The 18,982-nt window shown below is 39.2% G+C and overlaps 1 protein-coding gene across 2 annotated transcripts in view; it reads right to left on the bottom strand.

Annotated features, from left to right (window-relative positions):
• Positions 1–5,702: 5,702 nt before the first annotated feature.
• DSC2 (desmocollin 2) overlaps positions 5,703–18,982 on the bottom strand; it is a 38,182-nt gene continuing 24,902 nt past the window's right edge. The window contains exons 12-17 of one of the 2 annotated variants that reach the window (XM_079718279.1): positions 17,121–17,348; positions 14,559–14,789; positions 14,056–14,180; positions 12,301–12,588; positions 11,418–11,615; positions 5,703–5,828 (exon numbers count right to left, since the gene is read on the bottom strand). In XM_079718279.1, coding sequence (XP_079574405.1) covers positions 11,418–11,615; positions 12,301–12,588; positions 14,056–14,180; positions 14,559–14,789; positions 17,121–17,348 — 1,070 coding nt within the window. In that variant the 3' untranslated portion in view covers positions 5,703–5,828. Of the gene's footprint in view, positions 5,829–9,363; positions 11,616–12,300; positions 12,589–14,055; positions 14,181–14,558; positions 14,790–17,120; positions 17,349–18,982 lie in introns of those variants that run through there. The other variant, XM_079718278.1, reaches the window with a different exon arrangement.

An 18,982-nucleotide genomic window follows, 5' to 3' on the forward strand; every position in this document is an offset into this window, starting at 1 on the left:
CTAAAAACAAGTCATTGGATTGGACATGACTAAGCCATTGGTGATGACAGGAAAGTGAGTTTCCTTGGAGTAGTGGTGACGAAGGCTCGATTGCAGAGCCGCAGATGGACTAGGCGAGGTGATGAGGAAATAGAGACAAAAGCGACTCTCAGATCATCGCTTTCTTGCACCTGTCACACTTTGGTCCTCCTGAAAGCAAAGCCTGAAACACAGATGTGAGAGAAGCCAGTCTACTGGGAGATAATCCTGGAGGCAGAATCAGAGACTGGGAAAATATAAAAATCACTAAAAGTTGTGTTATTGACTTGATTAATACTGTGGGCTCAGTCCCATTTGTCACGCTCTGAGAAATGAGGTCTACTGCACTTCAGAGTTGTATTCTGGAAAGAGAGTACATTACCAGGCAATTCTAAGCTACCACAAACTTAGAGGCTTAAAACAACACACATGTATTATCCATAGTTTTTGTGTGTCAAATATCTGGACATGGCTTAGCTGGGTGTTCTGCTTTATTCTCACCAGGTTGCAACCGAGGTGTCGGCTGGGCTGCATTTTCATCTAGAGGCTCAGGTGGGGAAGGATCCATTTTCAAGCTCATGCTGATTCTTGGTAGGTTTCCTTATGGCTGTGTAACAAATGGCCTGCTTTTTGTGGCTGTTGGATGGATGGTGGGCAGCATTAAGTCCTACAGACCATCAGCAGTTTCTAGAGGTCACGCCAGTTCTTTGTCACATAGGCTTGCTTAATATGGCTGCTTATTGCAAGTCAGCAAGAAGAAGCTCTTTCCCCGGTCCACTAAAATGGGATGTTATATAGCATAATCATACGCTATGTGGGTGAAGTCTCATCCCAATACCTTTGCCATGGTCTATTGACTAGAAGCAAGTCTAGTCAATAGACTTACTTCTAGTCAATAGAAGCCCTGCCCTGCCTTCTAGTCAATGAGGCCCGGCCCTCATTCCAGGGGAGGAGATTACTCAAAATCATGGACACCAAAAGGCAAGGAACCATTGGAGGGTCACCTTAACAAACAGGAATCTGGAGCACATGTCCACTGACTTCTCTTCCCTTTACAGTGAGCAGTCACTCCTCTGATTTTCTGGGCTCCACCTACACACAGACTGAGAGATGATGAAGCAGGTGCTCCAGGTGGACACTGGCAGGTGTGTGGAGCTGTCAGCCTCAGCTATGCTGAAATTGGGCATTGAAGGGTTGTCCTATGGGACTCAAAGGCTTCTGCAATAGCATCATTTGAGTCTCTGTTATGCAGGTTTTTCTATGAAAAGGGACAGAGAAAATGAGGCAAACGCTGAAGGACAACTTCAGGTAAACAAGTTCTATGCACATGACAGAAGCAAGTTGCAGGGTGGCTAAGAGCATAGATTCTGGAGTCAGATTGCCTAGTCAAATACTGATTCTATCATATCCTAGTACCACTACCCTGAGCTAGTCATTTAACATTTCTGTGTCTCAGTTTCCTCATCTATAAAGTGGGAATAATAATAGTTCCTAACTTGAATGAGCATAAAAAGAATTAACATATGTACATATGTTAATTGGAACAAGAAAACTACTATATCCATGTTAACTATTATTTCTATTAAGCATTTCTGTTTATTATTGGAGATGATCCAGGCAAGAGCAGATTATGGACGACGTAGGAGAGGTTAATTTCATGAACAAAGGTCTTGAGGAAGCAAAAGGTCATGGGAACCAGTGTATTAATGGAGAGGTTGCCTTAAATAGGGGCAGAGCAAGTCATCCATTATAAAGGATGGAGGTCAAAGTACATGGTATAGTTGTTGGTAGTCTGGTAGAGTTGGTGGTGCAAAGATGAGAGAGTTCTGTTTCTATTTTATCATTAAAATCAGATGCAAAGTTTTGTTAAGCAAGGAAGGTAGTCTAGAGAATTAAGCAGAGAGTAGGTGTAAAACAGGAAATTGACTAGACCAGTCTTTTGAATTGTTGACTCTAATTCATAGTAAGAAATATTTTTTATGTTGTGAACTGGTACATAGCTCACACATGTAATCTGGAGCTTAAATTTCATGAATAACACTTACTATTCCCATGTGTAACACACACCATTTCTGTTCATTGCCTTCTAATTTATTAATAATGCAGGTGGCCATCCCTCGAGTTAATTGGCTGTGTTTCAACCAATTGGCTATATCTCACTGTTTGAAAAACCCTGAACTTAGGCAACAGGGCAGAATTGTGGGTCAGCACTGACAACATGGTTAAATGTTTTTTCTTGAGCCATGTTCCAGGGTTCATGCAAAATTCATGAAAGAGCTGGCAAATGGGGTTTATCCAGTGATAGGGGTTTGCTGAGTAATTACAAAGAAGAGAAGGGAAAAGAAGTTAAAGTTATAGTGGAATAGATTAAAGCAATGAATAAATTGAGGTTGAGAAAGGAAGGAAATGAGATCAATGAAACAATGAAAAAGTGGTAGGGTTTTGCAAGAGACCGAAAATTGACAAAGATGTATTGGAAGCTTTCCTAAAGAAACTCAGCCAGGGCTTCCCTGGTGGCGCAGTGGTTGAGAGTCTGCCTGCCGATGCAGGGGATATGGGTTCGTGCCCCGGTCCGGGAAGATCCCACATGCCACGGAGCGGCTGGACCCATGAGCCATGGCCGCTGAGCCTGCACATCCGGAGCCTGTGCTCCTCAACGGGGGGGAGAGGCCACAACAGTGAGAGGTCCGCGTACCGAAAAAAAAAAAAAAAAAAAAACTCAGCCAAAAAAAAGAAAAAGGGAACTTCCCTAAGTAATTGAGTTTCAGGCACATATCCAGACAAACTATATAAATCAAAGCATCAGAAGAGTTCTGGGATAGACTTGTGCATTTATCTGTTAAAGACATTTTATCAGGGCTGCTTACCAGCTTCATGTTCGCATGGAGCTAACATCAAACTAATCCAACTACCCTTGCCCTGTCCTTGACATACATCCCCACACACCACAGACATTGCAGTACAATCTCTTTGATTTGGAGGACGTTTGGAAATCAATGATATACTAAGACTGAATTATCACTTCACTTATATTTGATTAACATGGAATCATAGAAAATTATAACAAAGTGACTAGATATTTAATCTGGTTTAACTCCTCATTTTTTTGAAGAAACATACACCCAAAGAAGGAGTTATGTGATTTTCCTAAAGGTGCAGATGAGTTTTAAGAATGTTGAGTTAAAAATTCAGAATTTTGGACCCATATACCCTCTCTTAAAAAATCTTTATGGAGATAAATTAATCTGTTAAAACCAAAAATGGTTGAAACCCATAATGTTGTTTTTTTCTTTCCTGCTTAAACCTAAGATGTATTGGCAGGTTTTAAATTATTATTATTTTTGGAAGAAACAGCACCCAATTATAACTATAAAAAACAAAACTGTGTCTGCAAGTTAAATCCTGTTCTAGGAAACTATCCAAATTCTTTTACTGTGAACAATCAATGAACCATATAAAGAGTTTTAGAAATAATTTTATTAATTAGAAGTTTTTTAATGATATTTATTCTCTAAGATTTCTATATGCATTATGCAAAAAGGAAGAATTTTAATTACTGATGTTTATATGAAAATTTTGCAAAAAGGAGACATTAAAATAATTAGAAAATGACTCCTATTTTTCAATTAAAAAAAGAAAGTACAGACTCCGGGGACTTCCCTGGTGGCTTAGTGGTTAAGAATCTGCCTGCCGGGCTTCCCTGGTGGCGCAGTGGTTGAGAGTCCGCCTGCCGATGCAGGGGACACTGGTTCGTGCCCCGGTCCGGGAGGATCCCACATTCTGCGGAGCGGCTGGGCCCGTGAGCCATGGCCACTGAGCCTGCGCGTCCGGAGCCTGTGCTCTGCAACGGGAGAGGCCGCGACAGTGAGAGGCCCGCGTACCGCAAAAAAAAAAAAAAAAAAAAAAAATCTGCCTGCCAATGCAGGGAACACGGGTTCAAACCCTGGTCGTGGAAGATCCCACATGCCATGGAGCAACTAATCCAGTGCACCACAGCTACTGAGCCTGCTGCACTCTTGAACCCGCGAGCCACAACTACTGAGCCCACGCACCACAACAACTGAAACCTGCGTGCTTAGACCCCGTGCTCCGCAAGGAAAGAAGCCACTGCAATGAGAATCCCATGCACTGCAACGAAGAGTAGCCCCCGGGCTTCCCTGGTGGCGCAGTGGTTGAGAGTCCGCCTGCCGATGCAGGGGACACGGGTTCATGCCCCGGTCTAGGAAGATCCCACATGCCGCGGAGCCGCTAGGCCCGTGAGCCATGGCCACTGAGCCTGCGCGTCCGGAGCCTGTGCTCTGCAACGGGAGAGGCCACAACAGTGAGAGGCCCGCGTACCGCAAAAGAAAAAAAAAAAAGTAGCCCCCATTGGCTGCAACCAGAGAAAAGCCCGCTCCCAGCAACGAAGACCCAATGCAGCCAGAAATAAATACATTAAATAAATAAATTTATATATATATATAAAAAGTACAGACTCCAGACCAAATCACAATGTTACAATGTTTAAAATGTAATGAAGACTCAGCAGTCTTTTTAAGATTTATTTTCTTTAAATTTATTTTCTTTATTTATTTTTGGCTGTGTTGGGTCTTTGCTGCTGCGCGTGGATTTTCTCTAGTTGTGGCGAGCGGGGGCTACTCTTTGTTGCGGAACACGGGCTTCTCCTTGTGGTGGCTTACTCTTGTTGTGAAGCTCGGGTTCTAGGCACGCGGGCTTCCGTAGCTGTGGCTCATGGACTCTACAGCGCAGGCTTGGTAGTTGTGGCACACTGGCTTAGATGCTCCACAGCATGTGGAATCTTTGCGGACCAGGGCTCGAACCAACGTCTCCTGCATTGGCAGGCAGATTCTTAACCACTTCACCACCAGGGAAGTCCTCATCATAGGTCTTCTTTGTGCAAAGATTAACTTTGTGTCTATGGCAGGAGGAAGAGGGAAAGCTGGGCTTGCTACAAAATGAACGATTTATTTGGTTCACCCTTGCACTCATGAAAATCCTGTTTGAAATATTTCATTTGGTACGTCTAGTAAATTGATTACTTTTTCTTAGTCTAGCCAGCACATGAAAATTTACTGATGATAAAATTTGGTGCTAATGCAAAATTTTTAGACGAAAAACACATGAGTGCACTCAATTCTTATGAGATGATAAAATATTGTTTTTGCTTTAATTCAGTCATTTACTGTGAAGGTAACATGTTCGTTGTAGCCTTGACGTTGTAAGGCTAAGATTTAAAGGTTTTTTTCTCACAGGTCTATAAATCTCCAAAAATCTAAAACCTATTAACTTTTCTTGTTATTTCATTTATTATTTTCCCCCGATTTTATAATAAATGCTCATTGTAAAATGGAAACACAAAAACATAATAAAGAAATATTTCATCTGCAGATTACCACTCAATGTTTTAGTATATTACATAGAATCTTATATTTATATGAATTTGGAATTATACTAGAGAATTGTCCTACTTTTTCATTAATACTGTATTTTGTCTTTTCTTAATTAAATAGCCTTCAAAATAAAATAATTGCATGATATTCCATTATCATCATAACAATAGTAGCAATAGCTATCTTTATTAATACATTGATGAGTCAAGCACTAAGATAGGATTCTTGGGACGTCCCTCGTGGTCCAGTGGTAAAGAATCCGCCTTCCACCACAAGGGACACGTGTTCGAGCCCTGGTCCAGCAACTAAGATCCCACATGCCGCAGGGCAACTAAGCGCGCGTGCCACAACGAAGAGCCTGCACCGCAATGAAAAGATCCTGCATGCCTCAATGAAGACCCCGTGTGCTGCAACTAAGACCTGAGGCAACCAAAAACAAACAAATAAATAAATTTTTAAAAAAGATAGGATCTTTACATGTATTACATCATTTGTTCCTATTTTGTCCTCATTTTATATGTAACAAATCTGATGCTCCCATGACTTACCAAGGTTCCTCAGTTAGTGATAACAAAGTTGCAATTTGGATTCATGTCTTTCAGACTACAAAGTCAGTGCCCATGGTCACTACATCCGTTATCCTCATTTATGGTAACTTGCATCACAATAATGTATTATAAACCATTTACTTTCCTATCATGGGACATTTAGCTTATTTCCAATTATCCACATATTTCATGCTACTGAGATAAACATCCTTGCATGTGTGTGGAATCTTTGCACCATTATCCTACCTTTTCAGGATAAATTCCTTTTACCTGATTTACTGGTAATTTTGCATCAGAATTCTGTAGGTTGACCCTGCCCCTCTCCTTTCAACGTTGGCTTTCAGAACGTCTCATTCCCTGTATGTTCACCTCATGTCCTTGGTTCTTAGAAAATTTCCAATTGGCCCACTTCCCATGGGAACACTCCTTAAGCTGCAAGTCTTGACTCTTCCACCACATCCCTTCCCTGTTTCATAAAACCCTCTGAAGCTCCAAGCCATCATGGTTACCCAGTGAGCACTGCCTGTCACCCTGCCTGACACGGCTTCCACATGACAGCATAGCACTGCCAAGCATCTGCCACTTCATGCACAGAGTCACCTGTTGCACCTGGTGCTGACCCTCCTTGCCCCATTTGTCTCTGGAGATTTGACAACCTGACTTGTTTTGGGAAGAGATGCAACATAATTTGCATGCATGTTATTGGTTAGCAGCATTTATGTGGCAAAATTAGCTCATTTTTTTAGTGTTTACTGAGTGTCCTCATCCCACGATTCTACCTTAAGACCATGCCTCCACTTCCCTTCCATGTGGTTGGCAGGAATCACGGAACAGAGTTCATTCTGAAATGGTTAATCAACTGAAATTGTGGAATTTTACAAACTAATGTGTTTCAACTCTTTGGTACATTTCTAGCATTTTGTGTAATGTATCTGATATGAAGAAGCAAACTTTAAATACTTTAGTTTCATAAACTTCCAAATAATCACCTACATCCAGATACTAATCCCTATCCATGGTTCTCAAACTTTAAAGGGTGTAAAACTGACTTAGCAAACTTATTAAAAAGTGCGGCCTTCCATACTTCTTCCCAATAACCTGTCATTTCTGTGATTCTGATTCAAGGGATTTTTTTGTTTGTTTCAGCCACTTTGCCTGTGGGATCTTATTTCCCTGACCAGGGATCAAACCTGCACCCCCTGCAGTGGAAGCACGGAGTCTTAACAACTGGACCACGAGTCTTAACCCCTGGACCACCAGGGAAGTCCCAAAGGGATCTTTATTTTAACAAACACAATGGGTGATTCTGAGGTAGATGATCTGTGAACCACACTCTAAAAAAATAGTGCAAGCAAGGTCACCCTACTATTTGTCTACTGTGAAAGAAACAGCATTTTGCTCCATCCTCATTCCTACATCCTAACATAAATAAAAGCAAGCAGGCAACTAGCAGAAATTCCACAGTTCTAACCTCTTAGCTTTGTGCAGATTTCCTGTAGGGTTGTAAGGGACAACTACACCTTGGACTACATGCCTTGTCCTGTGCAAGAGTAGCTGATTCAGCGTGTTCCTTCTCACATGAGCACAAACAGTCTGTATTAGGAAGGCCTTACATGGCTGTAATGGGAGCGCATTAAATGACTGTATGCAAAAAAATGAATGAATGAAACTGTGTTTAAAATTCTCAGAAAAGTTGGCAGTTTGGGGCAACGAATAGGATGTGCTATGAAGACAAGAAAGAGAAGCTAAGGATTCTCAGCTTCAAGCCTAAGTAATAAAAAGGAGGACACTATTTATACAGGCAACTCAGGAAGGCCTGATTGGATGTGGCAACATGCTGTTTGTCTTTACGCATGAGTTAAAAGTACTAGCCTAACAGAGGTCTTGACCTAAAAGTAAATAATAGGATAATAGAGGTCTTAAAGAAGAACTGGATAAGACCTGTAGCTCTACATAGATATCATGTAACCTCTTACAGCTTCATTATTCAAGGAGGTAAAAAAAATGATGGTTCTAGGTACATAGAAGGAAAAGCATTTTGTCGTCAGGATGTTACTGCCTAAGGGGTCGACCAGGGCAAAATCTGGGGTCGAGATTTCAATCTTGAGCCCAGGAAAAGGCTGGAGGTAGAGACTAAAGGGAAAGCTTGTGGTCAAAGTCAGATTTTGCACTTAAAAAAAGAAAGAAAGAAAAGGAACGAAGATAAAACCCCATCTTAAAACAGGGAATCCAATAAAGCAGAAAATGATTATACAGAGACCGCAAAAGCAGATTGCACTGAACTAATGGCAGATCTCTGTTGGCTTCCTCTGTTGAAGCAACATTTTGTAGGGGAAATCTCTAGGATTTTTGCCTTCTTTTTGCTTCCTGAGGCAATGTATGGCTTATTAGGAATTTTATCTGCTTTTCATTTAAGTCTTAAGACTGATCACACACTGATTTGTGGGCTATAGATATGATGTAGCTTCCTGACTACCAAGACTCAGAGACCTGGAAACTATTATTAGCCATGAAGTTCCCAAAGGCCATCACAGGTAAAACACTGATCGAGCTTCTGGGGAAAATGAATGGGAACATGACGGCAAGTTGTCAGCTGTAGAGAAGTGGATACAGGAGCTATGATTATTCCTAGCTATGGCATCCTCTGCTCCTATGATAATAGCAGCAGCTGACATATATATTGAGGGCTAACCCAGTACCAAGTCTTTTCATGAATTAACTCTTTTAACTGACAACAAAACTATGAAGTAGACTCCTCCAACCCCCTCAATAGGTGTCATACAAGTGAGGAAATTAGACTCAAAGTTTGAGTGACTTCTCAAATCCCACAGCTAATAAGGGTGGAGCTGGGAGTTTGCATCAAGGTAGTCTCTCTGGAGTTTTTGCATTTAGATAACCATGGTGACTGCCAAGAGTCTTAAACTCCCAGGCAAGCAACTGCTTGCCTCGGAGACAAATCATTCTTTAGCAGAACAAGCTAGCAGAGCAGCTAAGGATGGCCTTGGCAGGAGGAATCTTAAGCACAAGTAATTTTCAAAGAGCTTTAGAATTAGTGCCCTTTTTAAGAAGTGGATGTTCCTCTTTCCAGCCAATTTGAATAGAGTAGTTTCACAGTGTTTCAAACAAAGCAATCCTTTGCAGATACTTCATCAATCTTTGCGATGTATGTTCTGAACCACTGGAAATATAAGATCCAGTCATCAGATGATCATTATGAAGAAACATATGCTCAATTGACAAACATTTGAAAATGAAAAACAAAAACCAAAATAATCCTCCAAAAAACCCAACCTTTTCATTATCCTGTTTTCTTAATTGATTTTTGTTAACATGAAATGGGTTGTTATGTGACTTATTTAAAATTATTTGGTTTTATTAGGAGTGCCTTTTAGGTGGACCACTCTGACTTTCATGTTTAAAAACCATTTTTTATTCAAATGTCTTACAGCCACCCTAATAGAACCCTAGGAAAGGAGTTCTATTATTATTCCCCATTTTAGATGAAGAAAACCAGACACAGAGAAATTATGCAACTTAACCAACATCCCATAGCATCACAGTCTTTAGAATAGTAAAATTAGATAAATGTGGTGATGACAACGGACCAATTTCCTCTCCAAATCAAACTCTAAAATTCTAAAAAATGTAGAACAGGATTCGAAACAAGAGACTCATTTCTCTAAGAAAAATACAATCCCATAAGCTCATATCAGACACATGATTAACAAACACCCTGATTTTTAAAAACTATTTGATTTACTTTATCATAACTAGTAATATACAAGAATTTTATACATAATTTATTAAAAATAACTTTGAGAAATAGTATTTTTGACTGAGTAGTGATGAAACTATTGAAAAGATAAACTGATTATTGAATAAATTACCCAGTGTTAATTTTTAAAAATAATTGTTATAAGCCAATCCTGTGAATTCAAAATAGGCATATTATTAACAATCCTAAATATCAGAAATACTTTTTAAATGTCCATATGGTTAGTATGGATAGAAAATTCATTGACTGAAATCAGCTGTAAAATGTAGCCTGGAATTTGGTTGGCTATTAAGTTTAATTTTGTCTTATTATTTCAAAATTTAAATAGTTCGAACCAGTTCGACATTTGTTAAAAACTGTAATCTCAAAATATTAAAAAAAAACTTTACAAACACATAGCTATAACTAGCTACCTCATCTAAAAAGCTATAAAAGTTATTCCTAGAGAGATTTCACGATCCCTATATTGCAAAGCTTATTTCAAAAAACATCACTATTTTGCATTTATAAACTGTATCCTTGCAATAATGAACTGTAAATATACTATTATACACTAAACATCCGCACCCCAATTTTAATTACACTATTCCTTTTGTTAACATAAAATGTTGCACCATATAAAAGCATGACATATTTCTACAGTTGAATGGCAAAAGTAAAGGGTCTTTGCTGAGGAGATAATGAAGCAATCACCAAAATAGTTGAAACAAAAAAAATTGACATTACATTGATTTTAAGAAAAGCCAAGAATACAGGTGCTTACATAAAACAGAAACACAGAATAAGTCACTTTATAAGCAAGGAAAAAGAGGAGTCTTTTAAAAATATTTATATTCTCCAACCCAAATTGGAGTTTTAAGAACAAAAAGAAGAGAAAGAGAAAGAGAGAGATAGAGGGAAAAAGAGAGGGAGAGGGGGAAAGAGGGAAGAGAGGGTGAGAGGCAGACAGAAGGGGTGGTGGGGAGTGGCGGGGACCAAAGACCAAAACCTTGCAGGAGTAAAAATACATTCTTCAGCATTTTTTTAATTTAAATTTTGCGGAGAAGGTGGGCAACAGAGGAAATGTAGATTCAGTGCCAGATTTCACAGAGAATACAACACAAAAACTAAAGTCCACAGAAATGGAATTATAATAACAGTCAGGGCTTAGTTGGGAATCTCCCTTTGCTTTATGAAGCAAGGTCATGTTACAAGACTAAAACAATAGCAAGAATGTAGTGTATACACTTTAGAATGTTTAGAACAACAGTCTTCAAGCACCACACAAACAATTAACTTAGGTAACTGAAGATACTGTTAGAGCAAGACCTCTTCAATTTTCCATTCGGTTATACTCCAAGTAGTCTATGATATAGACTTGAGTTAATTCCATATTATTGCACTATAAATTGGCTGCTGTCACTATACCCAAATGTAAACAATAATGCAGACTTTCTCAACTTGTCTATCTGCAGGTGTCCTTAGGTGGAAGACAAGTAATTAAAAACTATGGAAAAATCAGGAAATGTGTGTAGTTATTCACAGCATCCCTCTGTAAAAGCACATTTGGCTAAAGAGATCTCAACAAAATAAAGGGGAAAAGCCCCCAAAACAGCATCTTCTATTTTTAAAAAAATCCTGGCTTGTAATAATAATTTAGAAGAGACAATTAAAGCCACTGGCTTTTGTAGACTAAATAGAACACACTCATCTCTTCATGCATGTTTCTGCTAGTGTCCTAAATTTGGGTTCCAAATGATCCAAAAATTCAAGCCCATCTTCTTCTTGTCGTTCACTGCAACAACCCACAGAACCAGCCGCCGATCCTTTTCCTTCATAGTTATACGTCCGGACGTAGTCTTGAGCATGCATGTGACTGTTATCCTGATTACACTGCTGGACCTTCTGCCAAGAGAAAAAACACAGCATATTTTATTACTATTTTAAACACCGAAACTTACTAGCATAAAAATAATTGCTTTGATTTACCTTTCATTGTTTAATTTTTAATCAGTGTATCCTCTGATGGATTCCTACATATAAAAAACACCCATGATTGGTCTATATCATCAATCATACCATCATTTCACTACATAGAATGTTTCTAAAAGTCACACATGTGGCAGCAACTATACAAGTGTTCGTTTTAAGTAATCATTGCTTTCTCTTTCAAGATTATGGCTAATGTGAAATGCATCCCTTAAACTGAACCTGAATGCATGTGGGCTCAGAGCTTTCCAGATAGGCATAGTGGCTGTGCAGGCTGGAATTGCCTTGGACCCCACTTTTGGTCTTTAAGACACGACTTGTCTGATGACAATGGCATCAGAGAAATGGCAACACAAAGTCATGAGAAAAAGAATTTGAATATCATATGATTTCAGAAGCAATTAAAAAGCAAACAAAATATGAGGAAAAGTCAATATCCACTTAACATCTGATCATAACTAAATCAAAATTAAGGAAAATCAAATTTCTTATTAGTAGGTTAATCATTAATTGAAAATAAAGATCAGGCCACTAAACTGTAATCATTTAGAAAGTTGAAAAGGAAGCAAAATAGATTTGTAGGTCACTTAGGGAAACCCACTTCACCAAGGCGGGGCTGAGTGTAGGTGTACCACTCGGAGTACGCGTATCTGCTGTTGTCTGCCTCTACTTGTCCTCCTCTGCAGGAATCCAGGGTGTGCTGTCCACCTCCCTTACGTGCTTCCAGGGTGTGATGATGCCCGGCCTCCTGGCAGGACTCAATGGTCTGCCCTCCTTTCACCATTTCAATGGTCTCCTGCCCTCCGTTCTTCACTCCGGATCCCAGGGTGCTGCAAATTCCCTGAGTGGAGCCTCCTGCAGTATGGGTTGTGAAGCCATTGGTGGAATACTGAAACAAAACAGTTGGCATTGGGGAAGTATGGAGGAGAACAAAAAATGAGAAAAAGAGCAAATCATGCAGATAATGCTGTGACTTTTCATACTATAAGGTAAGCATTCTGAGGGCAGGAACTCCATCTGTCCTGGCAATCCCAAGTACCTAACTACTGTAACCCCAGTACTTCACGTACTGTCCAATACAAGCAACAAACTATAGATGTCAAGTGGTCTGAACCTTGAGACAAGTCAGAAAGCTTGATGTATATTCCTTCTTCGAAAACTTCTTAGACTACTGTACAACTTCATTTGTGAAATCCTTCCAGCAACTCACATCTCAAGATCAGGATTGTACACTATTGTCTCACATGGATTGACCCTGATTCCCTTCACCTGACTAGAACAGAAACAGAAATAATAATCAGTATTTTTATTTAGTGTCTAATTGAGTTCCCTTCAACTGAAACAAAATCAATAGAAATAAAAGTTGCTGTAAAAATCTTAGCAGCGGGCTTCCCTGGTGGCGCAGTGGTTGAGAGTCCACCTGCCAATGCAGGGTACACGGGCTCGTGCCAAGGTCTGGGAAGATCCCACATGCCGCGGAGCGCCTGGGCCCGTGAGCCATGGCCGCTGAGCCTGCGTGTCTGGAGCCTGTGCTCCGCAACGGGAGGGGCCACAACAGTGAGAGGCCCGCGTACCACTAAAAAAAAAAAAAAAAATCTTAGCAGCAATACTAAATCCTTGTGATAACTAAATACAAATAAATCAGCAGAGAAAATAAGAACACTAAAGCTCTGGCCACTAATTTTCCATGTTACTTTTCTGTAGGAAACTCTAAGTTTTATTTTTTCTAATACCTTCCCAGATGTCAACATTCTTTTGTTTTTAAATCCTTCCTGCTCTAATCATCAATTATGCTTTTTGTAGGGAATTTACTTGCTCTTCATCCACATATTAGGCTGGAAAACAAAGCTGAAGCAGTGTAATCACCTGTTAGCATTACTGCTTCATATATTTAACTTCAGGCTCCTTTCTAACCTATATTAGAACCTGAAAGCCTCCATTAAAGTTCTTCCCACGATGATCAAAGCCTGTAGTCATTTTATTGCTGTTGCCAGAAAAAAAAATTAAAACCATATGCTGATGATCTGTGAATAACTAAATGAAACATTCTTACACACAACCAGCAGCTTCAACATATAAAAAAGACTGGGTCTAAAGTTGAAGCCATGACACCCTTGAAATAGAAAATAATAATGACATGCCGAAGGATTTTTACTATTACGTAACACTATATGGCCGAATTGAAATGCCATATATCACCATAGGATCAATGTCATTTTATCTGTCCCCTGGGACTGATGACATTTTATATATTGTAAGTTACCTGATTTCAAAAGAACTTTGCCCAGAAAAGATCATTATTGTTGGTTAGGCCAATTTATCATCTGTATGTATTTTGAAAAGACAAACAATTTACCACTTTGTCATCTCCGGGAGCTTCAGTGTTTGATACAATGAGGTTCTGCTGGGCTAAATCATCAGGAAATACTTTTGGCTTTTTGGCTGCCCCAGCAGCCCCACAGACTAAGGCAAATAGGATACCTGGAGGATGAGAGAGATTTTCAGTTTATCGTAAAACAATGTTATGAATTTATGATGACAAGTATGAAAACAACTTTCCAGAAAACATAAATATCATTGCTTGTGTCAAAGTAGCATCCAGTAGAAAAGTCTGCCCTAACCAGATATGCCACAAACAATGCTAAGGGCTGTATTTGTGTTGAATTTTATGTCTATGCTAATTAGGATAGCACTAAAATGATACCTAAATGCACTTTCAATAAATAAATTAAATATGTGCCTGTTAAATAGAAATGTAGCTATATACAAATGAGCAGCCATAGATAACAGTGCTGATTCTAAGAATGTGGCCTGAAAGTTATTTTAAAAGCTATCATTTGAATTCATGAAAGGACTTACAAAATAGCAATGCTATGCCCAACAATATTGCAAGGATGGCCCACTTTCCAAGTATTCCATTGCCAGTCTGCGGAGAAATGTCAGTGTTGCAGTCACTTGGGGTAACACAGTTACATAACATCACGTTTAATTGAGTGACAAGTGATTGGCCAAGCCTATCTGTAACTCTGGCAGGTACTGTATATCGTCCAAACTGGAGGTCATTCAGATAGGAAAGACGTGCTGCTGTATCTGAAAGGAAATAAAACCAAGCGTTATAGAATGTCATTGATTTCTCCTGAGCATAAATAAATAACTAGTGACAGAATATTCATATTTCCCTACAACTGGATATTCCTGATGGGAAAGGCACAAGTGCTACACAATTGTAAGCGTGAATGGACGAAGTCTTTCTAACCATATAAAAGTTTGTCTACACTGCCTCTTTTTAGAAAGGTCTTTCTTTTGGCTTTTGTAATAATATATTTTATCTGTGGATAAACAAATCCTTCCTATCACAAATAACAGACTTGTTTAAAGACTGATTTTTATCATATCTTTAAAATTTTAAAATTTTTAAAATACCAGTCAGTGTATATTTTCTTTTATGCATGATTCATCAGAGAATTTCATAGACTAAAATTCTGGATGTTTTCCCTTACTTTGTTTTCTATACATTGTGCCAAACCTTGAACATATTTTCAAGGCATGAGTCATGCTGCTGGAACTTCTTCTCATGGTCCTACAAGATACTGGGACCAACTGTATTTTTTTTGGTTTCTATGTATGTTTTTTTAGGTCAATAGTAGAAAATATCCAGGTCAAAATCCTAGTCTTGGGAACGCCAAAAATATACTACTCTACATGTAGATGACACATGCCCATGCCCAAGAATAATCCTCCCCACTTAACTGGCTCAGTGTGACATTTTCATTATTTCATAATTTGAAGCTCTAAATATAAACTTGGATATTTGGGTAAAAAAAAAAAAATCACTGAATCAAGTCAATTTTAAGAGAAAGCATCGTTAACCCAGTGAGTCTATGTATGTGTAAGAAATCATAATAAGACTAACAAAACCACAATTTATGATTCAAAATGTGCCATGGTCTATTGCATTGACTATCTTGTTTACTTCCCCCAATAATCCCATTTTACACATGAGTAAATTGATGCCCAAGAAGAATAAATAGCATGGCGAGACCTAAAGCCTCTTTAGGACACGTTCTTCTTAACCTGGCATTTCCCAGGCTTTTGGGCTCTTTCACAGCCCAGTAAAATTTTAAACTAACAAAGTTTTGACCAACATAATCCTGACAACGTTTCATTGTACTAAGTAGGAATATTTTTTAAAATTACCACCTCCTTTAACATTATGTAAAAAGAAATATTATGACACCAAATAAGTAGAAAGGACATCTAAATATAAGGTTAGTTCTCAAGCACACACACGTTAGAATGCTGTTACAAACACTGAAAATGTTGTCAGTTCACAGAGCAACTTGTTATAATAGGAAGTCAAGGAATACTCATTGAAAGCATGGGAATGAAAACCTTTCAAGGGCATTTTAAAGGCACCCCCCACTCAGCTTACAGTGGATCTTGAGTCGTGAAAGCTGGAGTGACATGACATCATGAAGCACAGGTACTGTAGTGCGGTCAGGAGATGCAGAATATGCTGGAAAGTTAAGAGCTGATGTAGGGAATGAGGCAATGGTGGGAAAAAGGGAGGTTCCCTTTGTTTTTGCCATTCTTGTCATCATAGATTCTAACATGGGTAAAGTCAGAAGTACAGACTGGGACCAAGTGGGGGAAGAATCCCACATAGAAAACAGTAGACAAGAAATGGTCAGAAGTCAATGCAGTGCAGAAAGAAGGGATCCTATGGTGGACACTGTGATGCATACCCAGATCCCCTGTAATCAGGGATGTATTGTCCCAGCTGCTTGGGAGGCTATCAGCACCATCAGTGACTGTGCCTTCCTGCCAAAGGTCACATCCCTGAGGGCAGCCCAACCCACTGATGAAGCAACGTAAAAGCACAGAACAGAATGGTCATTCTGAAGGGCCATTTAGTTCAGACTCCCCGTGAGTCAGCCGAGGCTGTCCTTTGGCCTGAGCTACAGCTTGATTTCTCTTTTTGCTAAATCCTGCTTCCCTTCCTTTCACACATATTAATGCCAAGGAAACTCCTTGATAAACATTCAGCCTGGAAAGACTGTCTCAGAGTCTGCTTCCTGGGTAGCATACCTGCAAGGGATGGGGATTCCCTTATGACTTAGGAGACCACTGTCATATGAAGACTCTGTGTAGGTGGGAGGTACACAAGTCAGGAAGTGGTTACATCAGACCTAGTCTGGGGTGGGGGGGTGGAGTACGAATGAGAATTCACCCAACACCAAAGGGAATCCTGGCACAGGACTGATCAGAGACTGGCACTTCTTACCACATCAACACTGAGAAACTCATGTTCTTTTGTTGGCAGTTACCATTCAGTGAATTATTCTTCTACTCCATCAGGAAAAAAAATATTTTAGATATCCTGATGCTGAGAAGGACAAAGGAATGTTTAAAAATACATACCGTTAATTTTTGTCAGTCTCCACATTCTAAGTACTTCTGAATCAGAAACACCGTCCAAACTGAAGTCAAAGGGTGGGCCGTGTATGGGTTCATCGGGATCTACGGCCACAATCTCCGCCGATGACATGACAGTTTTACAGATTATCACTGTCCGCTGAGGTATGAATGGGCCGTTATCATTCACGTCTTCAAGTATAATCCCTAGTGTCCCAGTACAGCTTCTCTTATCTAGAAAATTGGACACGAAAATACAATTTTTTAATGTTTTGAGTTTTCACTGGGACATTACACATTGCAAAAAATTTATTACTTATTAGGCACTTGTACCATATAAATGAGTGACAAGCACAGTCCCAGGCTATGTGCTTAAGGTAAGTTAAAAGAAAGACGTTATCAATTTCAAATGGGTTATACAGAAAATAACTGCTATTTAGATTTGTCATTCATTCACTAAAGAGCTGCAATAGACATGGGAACTTTTATGGAAGTGAGCTTTGACAGATTTTTAAAAAGAGGAAGGAAGAGGGGACCAACAAGGATATTTCTGGTATATTTAAAAGCACAAAGAGATTTAAGGAGGTGGGAAAGCACATACACACACCTATGTTCTGGACGTAATGAAGGGGAAGGCACACTGGTGGGAGCTAACGCTGGAAAGAAGAACCAAGGGTCCTTGAAAGCCAACGTAGGGAGCTTGGAGTTTAATATGCATTTAGAAAACACTTAAGATTTGGGGGCAGGAAAAGTGAAAGACAGAAGGCATGTATTTGGGAGATTAGAACAAAACTAGTACACGTAAATGTTCAAAGCATGAAAGACCCCAGAAGTGGAAAAATATTTTCAAACCAGAATAATCACTCTGAGGTGTAGCCTAAGGAATTCATCTATCTACATATTCAATAAAAACTTACTGAATAACTACTTTGTACAGGGCACTGCAGTGGAAAATCTGGAGATTCAAAAATGAGGTGGTCATGGGTCCTGGCCACAAATTAGTAACACGGTTGTGAAGTCTGAAGTTGAACATAAATCCAGGACTTGTGTCTCTAAATCGTTTATTCTTTCTGTTTAATAAGAAGGCCTTGAACATCAGGCATGGAGAAGAGGATGAAAAAAACCTGTGCCACCCGCGACCTGGGGCTATGCCTTATACGAAAGTGCCCACCTAGGAAAGCAGGAAGACCAGGCACTGGCATGCAGTCACAGCCTCGACCCAGCAAAAGAACCTATGATATTCCCAGGGTCATCATGAGCCAGGAGCCATAGCCCACCAAGTTAAGAAGGGGTTCTGAAATGTGGGCCACAGAAAAGAACATGGTGGAGGCAACTACAAGACCACTATGAGGTAAAGTGGAAGAAAGAAAAAAGTCAAAAGCAGAGGCAAACCAATACCCCCCATTTAATGTAAGCTTGCAAATTAAAATTCCTGAATGAGCAAGATTAATGCTTAAAGGAAAACCAACAAAATCAACAATCAGAAGATTAATTCACTCTATGCAAGATATCTTTGAAACATGTATATTTACTATCTTCAAAAGCATAAAGAAGGTTAACTGTTTAAATAAGCATGAAAATGACACTGAAATTCCAATAGAAATAAACATTCATCTAACAGGGACTCTAGAAAAAAAGGATAAATAGAATGGTAGGGAAGTAATACTTAAAGAAATACTTGCTGAGAATATCCCAGAATTAAAGAAAAAAAATGGATCTTCTAAAATATATTCTGACTGTAGTGCTGGGTAAATAAAAATAAATTCTCAGCATAACACTGAATTAAAACTATATATAGAACACAACCTAGGGAACTATAAAAGTTATCTGCATGTATTACCTATAAAGAGACAATAATTAAACAGACA

This window comes from Hyperoodon ampullatus, assembly GCF_949752795.1.
Source record: "Hyperoodon ampullatus genome assembly, chromosome: 13".
In the NCBI taxonomy this organism is placed as follows: Eukaryota; Metazoa; Chordata; class Mammalia; order Artiodactyla; family Ziphiidae; genus Hyperoodon; species Hyperoodon ampullatus.